We start from the raw sequence: 10,561 nt of genomic DNA on the forward strand, positions 1-10,561 counted from the left end.
TTAAAAAATTGGAACAGGAATTGGGATAGGGATAGAAACAGTGAGATCTTACTTTTATTATTATTAAATCAGTATTTTACCTAGGAATTGGGCTACAGATAATAAGTGGAAATAGCTCAAACCAAGGAAATGCACATGATATAACCTTTTTTCAGCGCATAATCAGCATATAAAACACATTTTATCAATCAATTAAATACAATAAAAATGTATAAGAAGCCGCAATAATATAGAAAACTTAAAATCAGATTAATGCAGGGCCAAATAACAAAAGTGTTAATATATGCAACTTATATCAATATAGTATCAAGTAATGGTCAAGATATAACACAAAAACAAAACAGTCTTTCCTTATGACAAACATGAGTAATCATTTAATTCCACTAAAAAGGCCTATATATTAAGATAAAAACTGTAGAGCCCATGAATGGCTGGTCCAATTTATGTTTATTAAGCCCAAATTAGGACTTGTAAGCTTGATTTGTATTTTACCAATATAAATTCTAGGAGTATTTAAACTAATGAGATGAGATTTGCTTTATGAATTGATCTTTTATGTGTAGGGAGGATGGTTAGTCCAATTCATAAATAGTACTCCATCATCCGGTCCAACTAAATTAAACTATATTCCTTTTTAGATATCCTAATCAAGTTGATTTATTTTCTTATTAAAAAAGGCAAAACATATACTATATCTAATCATCGACATTATTCTCTCTTTATTTTTTCTACTTTATTTCTCTCTCTTATTTTTCAACACAATTTTTGAATTTATGCGCTTAAAACTTTTAACTCAATTTAGTTGGGACGGAGAGAATACTTAATTGGTAAGTTCATGAATATAAGAAATACTAGTATTTCTAATCACCAACATTATTCTCTCTTTATTTTTTCTACTTTATTTCCCTCTCTTATTTTTCAATATAATTTTTGAATTTATGCTAAAAGTTTTTAACTCAATTTAGTTGGGACGGAGAGAATACTTAATTGGTAAGTTCATGAATGTAAGAAATACTAGTATTAATAAAATCTATAAGGAAATGGGAATTGGGAGAGAAAAAATTAATGTAAAAGGCCATAAATAGTTGGAAAATAGCAAAAAGGGAAAGAATTGGGATTAGAGCAAGACTATTAATAAAATCGACTGGAATTCTTTAATTGAGTTTTTTTATAAACAGAATTAACTGCGCCCCCGCCACCCACCGGCGCCCCCGAATCCCTCGCCCCGGCCACCATTGAGTGATTATGGTAATTAACTTTATTTCCTCTTGCAAATCAATAATTTTTTGTGTTTTTGCCTCTCCTAGATTGTATTCACCGCAAATTGGTGTTGTTGATAAAATATATACTCAGATTTTGATTCAGTTTACTGTTGGTTGGTGCAATTAGTGCAGATAAGTTAGTGATTGGTATGCTGATGGTTGGATTGGACCATAGAAGTTTCAGTTAGGGTTGGTTGATTCGGTTTGAATTTTTAACCAAGCTTGGAGTTCATATGACTATGCAATTCAATATTTGCTTTTTTTATTTATTTGATATATATTTTTGAAATAGCAAGATGCCCATCAGTGTTATCCCTGGGATTTATTTGATAAATGTTTGCTTGAATGCAGATAAGGTAATTAAGAGTGCTGTAGTCAGAAAAGGCCAACCAAGTAGAGATGGGGGTTTGTGCTGACAGGGACGAAAAGACCCCTAGAGAGTCATCTCGTGGTCAAGAAAAAGAGCACAATGGAGAGTATGGGAGAAAAAGAGGTAGATACGACAGGTCTACGAGAACACCTGGTATGTATTGATCTCTACTTTCACCATTTAATGCATTCATATATATTATAACTATTTGCTGAGACATCTGAATAAAATCTAGTTCACATCTTCAAATCCTTGCATCGAATTTAAAATGAACTATTAAAGACTATGTTTTTTCCAACATAATGTTATGCATATCATTGTAGGCATGTCTGATTGGGATGATGGAAGATGGGAGTGGGAAGAATCCCCACGCAGTGATGGTCACGATTCTAGTAGCAGACGTTGTCGGCCTTCTCCATCCCCAATGCTTGTTGGGGTCTCGCCTGATGTACAGCTTGTTTCTCCATGGTTGGGAGGGCGTACTCCTAATTCTTCAGGTAAGTCACATAAACCTCTCATAACTCATTGCTGAAATTTGGAATTATATTGTATAGTAACTTGAGTTAACCTTTACTGAATGCCCTGCAACAGCTGCGTCTCCTTGGGATAGCTATGCTCCTTCCCATACTCCAATTCGGGCACGTGGGAAGTCTTTTAGGTCTTCAAGCTCCCAATATGGTGGGAGCTCCAATCAGGCTGACTCGACGGTATAAAGGCTCTCCTTCTCTTCGAACTCTTTCCTCCCATCTCTCTGTTTTAGTTCTCCTGAACCCCCTCCTAACAGTTACAAATTATTGTTTGCTGTAACTTCTTATTCTTACATATTTCCATATTCTATGTATCTTTGCTTGTTTTAGAATGGAGAAAATGGTCCAGAAAGCACATCCGCAGACCAAAATCATGAGATAACAGAAAGAATGCGTTTAGAGATGGAATACAATTCTGATCGTGCTTGGTAATTTAATCTGTACATTTTTTTTCACATTTTTAGTCTGTCAATCGCTCTATGGGATTTTGTTGTTTTCAGTTTGCTTCATACATAATCTGAATGTTTCTCATTTCAAATGAATCGTGTCTGCAGGTATGATCGAGAAGAAGGCAGCACTGTTTATGACGCTGATGGCTGCTCCGCTTTTCTCGGTGACGAGGCATCTTTCCAGAAAAAAGAAGCAGAGTTGGCTAAGAGACTGGTATAGTTCCTAAGGCTTTAGCTTAGCATATTTCCTTGTTCAGGGTGGCCCAACTGATCCCACTTTATATTCTGACTATCTGTGACCCTTGACTTTTGTTCTGATCAATGGTGATAGTGGTTAAATCCAGAATTTCAGCTATGGCCTCTGATCCTAAAAATGTGAACAGTTTTTTGGCTTTTGCGGGTGTGTGTGTCTAATGTAATTCAATCCTTTTTGGCCTACGTTTTTGAAGGGCAATGAACTTGAAATCTAATTGCTTAAAATTGTACTATGTGCTCATGTAATGTGGAAAAGTTTAGAACTAGTATAAGTACTAATGCTGTTTTTTCTAATTTCTCATGCTTCTGTTAAATCCAACGGATTCTGCTTTGGATTGTAGGTGAGAAGAGATGGGACTAAGATGACTCTTGCACAGAGCAAAAAACTTTCGCAGCTCACTGCTGATAATGCTCAGTGGGAGGATAGACAACTTTTGAGATCAGGTGCTGTCAGAGGAACTGAGGTGCAGACTGAGTTTGATGAGGAGGAAGAACGAAAGGTTATTCTTCTTGTGCATGGTATGCCTGAGTCTTACACTTGGATGGTCTATGATGTCCTCATTTTTACTTTGAAGCAAAACTGTTTGTTATTAGATTCTAAATATTTTGTTTTACAGATACAAAACCCCCTTTTCTCGATGGGAGGATTGCTTTCACGAAGCAAGCTGAGCCAGTTATGCCATTGAAAGACCCTACGTCAGATATGGCTATAATATCACGGAAGGGCTCCAATCTGGTTAGGGAAATTCGTGAAAAACAAAGCATGAACAAGTCCAGACAACGATTTTGGGAGCTTGCTGGTTCTAATCTTGGCAATATTCTTGGTGTCGAGAAAACTGCAGATCAGGTATGCAACATTCAGAATTTAAATAATTTATTGCTAAGTCTTTTGCCATTAGTCATTGAAGCTCTGAACTCTTTTTGCATTGTTTACTAGATTGACGCAGATACTGCTGAAGTTGGCGATCAAGGTGAAATTGATTTCAAACAGGATGCAAAATTTGCACAACATTTGAAAAAAGGAGAGGGAGTCAGCAATTTTGCTAAATCAAAAACGTTAGCCCAACAGCGACAATATTTGCCCATCTTCTCTATACGAGACGAATTACTGCATGTATGAGTTGTTTATTGAGCTCTTTTCTTATACTTAATTGATTGATATAGAAACATTAAAGTATTCCCCAATACATGAAGCTTTGAATGGAAAATAAGATTGGTGTTCTGTTATTTTACTGGATTTTCAGTTTTGGCTCATAAACCATTTGTTCTGCTGCAGCGATGTGGTAAATAGTTTTGACCCAAATTTACCCTAATTTCTGTTTTCTTGCTTTGTTGTTGGGTCCTTCGAGAAAGAGTTGTGTATTTCAGCATTTTCTGGAGAAAATCATGTAACTATCATGCCATAAACATGTACTATATCTTAGGTTATCTTTCATTTGGTCTAATCTGATCTTCCGAGAATCCACATTTTGATAGTTTTTGGAGTATTTGTTATTTAATCTCATATTTTATAAAAACAGGTAATCCGCGAAAATCAAGTGATCGTAGTGGTTGGTGAAACTGGTTCAGGAAAGACAACACAATTAACACAGGTATGTTCAGAGTCGTATTTATAAAAATATTTGTCTGGTTTTTGTCTGTATATCCTGAAAACATTGTTTCAACCATAAAAGTACTTTCCCTGCACAGTATCTTCACGAAGATGGGTACACAAACAATGGCATTGTTGGTTGCACACAACCAAGGCGTGTGGCTGCCATGAGTGTTGCAAAAAGAGTGAGCGAAGAGATGGAAACTGAACTTGGTGATAAAGTTGGATATGCCATACGTTTTGAAGATGTCACCGGGCCTAACACTGTTATTAAGGTAGTGACTTCTTGTCCCATCCTCATTTGTACTCAATTTTATACTTTTATTGCTTTTCTTGTCTAGTAGTATTTGTTTGATGTGAGAGTATATTTTCTACAAGTAGTTCCATTTCTCGTTCACTTATGAACACCAGCGGCACTATGCACAAACTGCTGCAACTGGTGGTGCATATGAGTGGATTGTTCATCTATTGGCTTGATCTGCGAGTACATTTGTCTAGAAACTGGAATACTCAGTTCAAGTCTCTAATTCTCAGTTAACAGTTCTCAAACAAGCTATATATTCTCTTGCAGTACATGACTGATGGTGTGTTGCTGAGGGAGACTCTAAAAGATTCAGACCTGGAAAAATATCGGTATGCATTTCGTGAATATAAGATTGTTTTGAGCAGTGCTTGCGGTGTAAATAGCTGTGTTAACTCTTTTATCTTCGTCATGTAGCATCATTGTGATGGATGAAGCACACGAGCGGTCCCTAAGCACAGATGTACTTTTTGGTATCCTCAAGAAAGTCGTGGCCAGACGTCGTGATTTCAAGCTCATTGTGACTTCTGCTACTCTGAATGCTCAAAAGTTTTCAGATTTTTTTGGAAACGTACCTATATTTCACATCCCTGGGAGGACATTCCCGGTTCAGACATTGTACAGTAAGACACCTTGTGAAGATTACGTCGAGGGTGCAGTAAAGCAGGCGATGGCGATTCACATCACTAGTGCTCCTGGTGACATCCTCATCTTCATGACCGGTCAAGATGAGATTGAGGCGACATGTTATGCTCTTCAAGAACGCATGGAACAACTTGCTTCCAAAAAGGAAGCTCCAAAGCTGCTAATCCTTCCCATGTACTCCCAGCTTCCTGCTGACTTGCAAGCAAAGATTTTTGAGAATGCTGAAGATGGAGCTCGCAAGTGTATTGTTGCTACAAATATTGCTGAGACATCGCTGACTGTTGATGGGATCTTATATGTCATTGACACGGGTTATGGTAAGATAAAAGTCTATAACCCCCGTATGGGTATGGATGCTCTCCAAGTCTTTCCTGTTAGTCGTGCTAATTCTGATCAGCGTGCTGGACGAGCTGGAAGAACTGGGCCGGGGACTTGCTACCGGCTTTATACAGAGAGCGCTTATCTGAACGAAATGCTACCCAGTCCAGTCCCAGAAATCCAGAGAAGCAACCTGGGGAACGTGGTTTTGCTGCTCAAGAGTTTAAAAATCGACAACCTATTAGATTTTGACTTCATGGATCCTCCTCCACAAGAAAACATCCTCAACTCCATGTACCAGCTGTGGGTGTTGGGTGCTCTGAACAACGTCGGGGATCTGACAGATATAGGTTGGAAGATGGTTGAGTTTCCCTTGGATCCTCCATTGGCCAAGATGCTCCTAATGGGTGAGCAGCTCGGATGCATCAACGAGGTTCTAACAATCGTGTCAATGCTTTCGGTGCCCTCCGTTTTCTTTCGACCCAAGGACCGTGTGGAAGAGAGCGATGCCGCAAGGGAAAAATTCTCTGTCCCGGAATCCGACCACCTCACACTCCTAAACGTGTACAAGCAATGGGAATCTAACCATTGCCGGGGGGATTGGTGCAACGACCATTTCCTGCACGTGAAAGGTTTGCGCAAGGCTAGAGAGGTAAGATCCCAGCTGCTCGACATTCTCAAGACACTCAAGATCCCACTCACGTCGTGTGGGTTCGACTGGGATGTAGTGAGGATGGCCATATGCTCCGCATACTTCCACAACTCGGCTCGCCTCAAGGGTGTCGGGGAGTATGTCAACTGCAGAAATGGGATGCCCTGCCACCTCCATCCGAGCAGCGCCTTGTACGGCTTGGGATACACTCCAGACTACGTCGTTTATCATGAGCTGATCCTCACAGCGAAAGAATACATGCAGTGTGCCACGGCTGTTGAGCCGCAGTGGCTGGCTGAGCTCGGACCCATGTTCTTCTCGGTGAAGGACTCGGATATGTCAACGATCGAGCACAAGAAGAAGCAGAAGCAGGAGAAGACTGCCATGGAGGAGGAGATGGAGAGTTTGAGGAAGGTTCAAGAAGATAAGGAGAGAGAGAGGAAAGAGAATGAGAAGAAAAAGAGGCAGAAGGAGCAACAGCAAGTTTCCTTGCCTGGGTTGAAGTTGAAGAAAGGGGCTTCAACATATCTCAGACCCAAAAGGCTTGGGCTATAACTTATTTTTCGAGATTATAGGTATTAATATTATGCTACTACATTTTATTTTGTGGCCCCAATTATACATTTCTGCTTGATGTAGAGAGCTAACGATGTATATATGAAATCAAAATTTAGTACACTTAGCTTCTTGGATTTTGGACTTCAGTCATATTGATGATAGCAAGTACATGGAAATGAAATAACGATTTAAAGGATCGTTCTCAATCTTATAAGAGCATCCCCATCCGTGTTCTTAGCTAAGAGCACGGAAGTGGGCCCGGACCCACTTTTACTGTTTGTCCTTAGCTAAGAGCACAACATCCACACCCGTGCTCTTAGCTAAGGACAAGCTCAAGGGTCCAACCATTCTATTATTCAATTTAAATAAAAACATTTCCACAATATTAAAATGCATTAAAAATACCCGAAATACTATTACAAATTACAAAATAATTAAAAATTACATAATTAAAATCGTAAAAATTAAAAATTACACAATTAAAATCCTAAAAATTAAAAATTACACTACTCGTTGCCGAATTTCGCCCAAATGTGATTGATTAGATCTTTTTGTAGCTCAGTGTGGGCTCTTGTATCCGCATTGTGTGTCTTCTTTCTATCCTCTCGTTCACCGTCGTATGCACACCTCGGCGTGGGGGAGACCTCGCGGTTGAGCTTCCGGCTTCATCCTCGTCGTAAAAGTTAGCCGCCATCGGTCCTTCGTCGGCTATAATCATGTTGTGCAAGATAATACATGTGTACATGATGTCGGCGATATTCTTAACGTACCAAAGCCGAGAAGGGGACTTCACAATGTTGAATCGGCCTTGTAGGACACCAAAAGCTCTTTCGACGTCTTTCCGAGCAGACTCTTGACGCTGCGCAAAAAGAATCCGTCTTTGCTCTTGTGGATTGCTGAACGACTTCACAAAAGTCGACCACCGTGGGTAGATACCATCGGCGAGATAATAACCCATGTGGTATGCATTTCTATTGACGGTGAAGTCGATCGCCGGTGCTACACCATTCAAAACATCATCGAAGAGTGGTGAAGAATATAACACGTTCAAGTCGTTGTTGGATCCGGCAACACCGAAATATGCATGCCAAATCCATAGGCGGTAGTCGGCGACCGCTTCAAGGATAAGCGTTGGGCCGCCACCTTTGTGGCCGCTTAAGTGTTGCCCCCTCCAAGCAGTCGGGCAATTCTTCCACTTCCAATGCATGCAGTCAATGCTGCCTAGCATACCGGGAAAACCGTGGACTGTTTCGTGAAGACGAAGCAACCGTTGACAATCGTCGGTGGTGGGTGCCCGAAGGAATTCATCGCCGAAAGCAGAACGAACGCCGTTGCAAAAATTCTTGAGGCATAGGATTCCAGTTGACTCACCGACATGCAAATACTCGTCGAAGAGGTTAGTCGTTTGCCCAGTAGCAAGTTGTCGGATGACACAAGTACACTTTTGCAACGCCGTGAGACTTTGTCGACCGGTTGCGTCTGCACCTTCTTGAAAATATTCAACGCTGGTGGACAATGTATTGACAATACGCATAAACAATCGTTTTGACATGCGAAAACGGCGCCGAAAGTAATCTTCTGGATACCGCGGCTGGTCGGAAAAATAGTCGGCAACGGGCCTTTCATGGGCTCCCTCTCGATCACAAGGGATGTAGCGACGTTTTGCTCTAGTTGGTTGAGGAGGAGGGGCGGGGGTATTGGCGGCGACATAGGCTTCATAGGCGGCACAATATTGTTCATAATATTCTTGTTCTTCGCGCTCCGCTTCCGCAATGAGATTGGTGAAATCCATTTTTGAATTTTTTAGAGAGAGTTTGGGTGAGAGAGGAAGATGTAGATGATTTAGTGGATGATGAATGTGTGTATTTATAGATGATTTTGGGATAAAAAAAATATTCATAAAAATCCAAAAAAAAAACGTTTATAAACGGCTCTATTTTTTTGGGAATCCAAATTTTTTTTTATTTTTATTTTTTGGTATTATTTTGAATTATTTATGATTTTTTTTTTTAAAAAAAATAAAAATCGAATTTGCCAACGGCTATGCCGTTGGCCAATAAGAAGACGCCACGTATGGCTGCTCAGCGGTACGGACGGACAGCTCGCAGTGGCGGACGGACGAGCTCGTGCTCAGCGGCGCGAACAGACGGACAGCAAAACTCCACCGCTGTGAATGCTCTAAGTGGTTGATAGTACATTTTTTTATTGGAGATCATAATTTTCAAAGAAGTGCTTATACTTATTAAAATATAGTTCAATCATACTTACCTCTCCATATGATATTCCGAATATAATACTCTGTCCCAATATAGTACTCCCTCCGTCTCATAAAAGTTGAGACAAAATTTTTGAGTACGGAGATTAAGAATTTATATTAAATAAATAGTAGAGATGAAAAAAGTAGGAAAAATAAGAGAGTAAAGTAAATGATGGAATAAAATAAAAGTGATTAGATGTTTTTTCTTTAGTTATAAAAGGGTTCCATATAAAATAATAAGTTTTCATTTAGTTACCGTTCTTTCAATTCGGAGCTCCATATGTATAATCAATTATATACTCATTCAGCGACTAATACTAACAAAAATACAGTAGGAAACAAAATAACACTTGATTATCATCCATTTAAAAAACAGACACGATGCTACAAAATCTCCGAAAACGAGAGCAAAATTTCCGGGTCAAATCAAACCTTCCTAAACCCGGACCCGCCTCTTAGATTTAGATCTCGGCTTCGACCAATAAGATCTGAGCGATTCCAAGCTGAACCCTCCGCCGTAACCCTGCCCGAACCCGACTCCGGCGCCGGCTCCGCATCCAATTCCGACGCCAAATACCAATCTAAGATCATTCCACGACGAGCTGAGTAAGCCGGCGCCGCCGATCACTCCGAACCCCAATCCAACGCCGCAGCCGATTCCGGCGCCGACTCCGGGGCCGAGGACGGCGTCGTCGATCTTCTCGTGGAAGAATTCCGTCACCGGATAGAGCTTGCCCTCGGGCTTTCTCGCCTGCAGATCGATTCCTTTCCACTTCCACAGGGCATTTGGATTCGATTCCGCATTCTGGAAACCGTTGGCGAAAATCAGATTTCCCTTCATTTTTGTTTTAGGCAGGATAAGATTTTCGTTGTTACTGACTGGATTCCTATAAATATGTCTTCCTAATTTCTCAAAGTTTCTTAGTCTAGTCTCTTAATTTTATAATTTTAAATATAGTTAACTTTGAATCATTATGAAACAAATAAAATTTTATTTATATTATTAAAACATTATTATTTTGGGCTATTGCACCTCTTTTTAATTAATGGGCCACAGTTTATTGAGCCTCCTAATTCCATATGTACTCCACATTTTAAGTGGCATTTTAATAGCCATTGGAATTATATTGTCCACAGAACTGAATTGAAACCACTGTGATACAAAATATAAATTCAGTTTTTTTGAAATAAATTAAAATTTAATGATCAATTTGACACATAAAACATTCAAATTACCAGAGCAAACTCAAATAAACATAAGTTTTTTTTGGCTACACTACAATAGTATACTTCGAAAAAAACTAGCACTCAAAATAGGGGAGATTGAAAAAGATTATTACTACATGCAGCATGGAGGAGGAGGGGACTACAATGTT

The 10,561-nt window shown here is 39.6% G+C and overlaps 2 protein-coding genes across 2 annotated transcripts; one reads left to right on the top strand and one right to left on the bottom strand.

Annotated features, from left to right (window-relative positions):
• The first annotated feature begins 1,124 nt into the window (after positions 1-1,124).
• LOC125201098 (pre-mRNA-splicing factor ATP-dependent RNA helicase DEAH7) lies at positions 1,125-7,062 on the top strand. Its single transcript, XM_048099022.1, has 13 exons — positions 1,125-1,248; positions 1,614-1,785; positions 1,956-2,129; positions 2,224-2,339; positions 2,490-2,587; positions 2,714-2,822; positions 3,205-3,382; positions 3,481-3,710; positions 3,801-3,977; positions 4,384-4,455; positions 4,553-4,729; positions 5,026-5,087; positions 5,173-7,062. Exons 2-13 carry the CDS (start codon positions 1,662-1,664, stop codon positions 6,923-6,925), a joined length of 3,270 nt encoding a protein of 1,089 aa, XP_047954979.1. The 5' UTR covers positions 1,125-1,248; positions 1,614-1,661; the 3' UTR covers positions 6,926-7,062.
• Positions 7,063-9,621: 2,559 nt separating this feature from the next.
• LOC125187361 (fibroin heavy chain) lies at positions 9,622-10,026 on the bottom strand. The gene has a single exon (XM_048083945.1). The coding sequence runs from the start codon at positions 10,024-10,026 to the stop codon at positions 9,622-9,624; it is 405 nt and encodes a 134-aa protein (XP_047939902.1).
• Positions 10,027-10,561: the final 535 nt, after the last annotated feature.

This window comes from Salvia hispanica, chromosome 1 (genome assembly GCF_023119035.1).
Source record: "Salvia hispanica cultivar TCC Black 2014 chromosome 1, UniMelb_Shisp_WGS_1.0, whole genome shotgun sequence".
Taxonomy (NCBI): domain Eukaryota; kingdom Viridiplantae; phylum Streptophyta; class Magnoliopsida; order Lamiales; family Lamiaceae; genus Salvia; species Salvia hispanica.

Coding starts and splice junctions, on each gene's coding strand:
- LOC125201098 (XM_048099022.1), top strand. CDS start 1,662: ATGGGGGTTTGTGCTGACAGGGACGAAAAGACCCCTAGAGAGTCATCT. Junction 3,383..3,480: donor GGTTATTCTTCTTGTGCATG/GTATGCCTGAGT, acceptor TTTGTTTTACAG/ATACAAAACCCCCTTTTCTC. Junction 4,456..4,552: donor AGACAACACAATTAACACAG/GTATGTTCAGAG, acceptor TTCCCTGCACAG/TATCTTCACGAAGATGGGTA.
- LOC125187361 (XM_048083945.1), bottom strand. CDS start 10,026: ATGAAGGGAAATCTGATTTTCGCCAACGGTTTCCAGAATGCGGAATCG.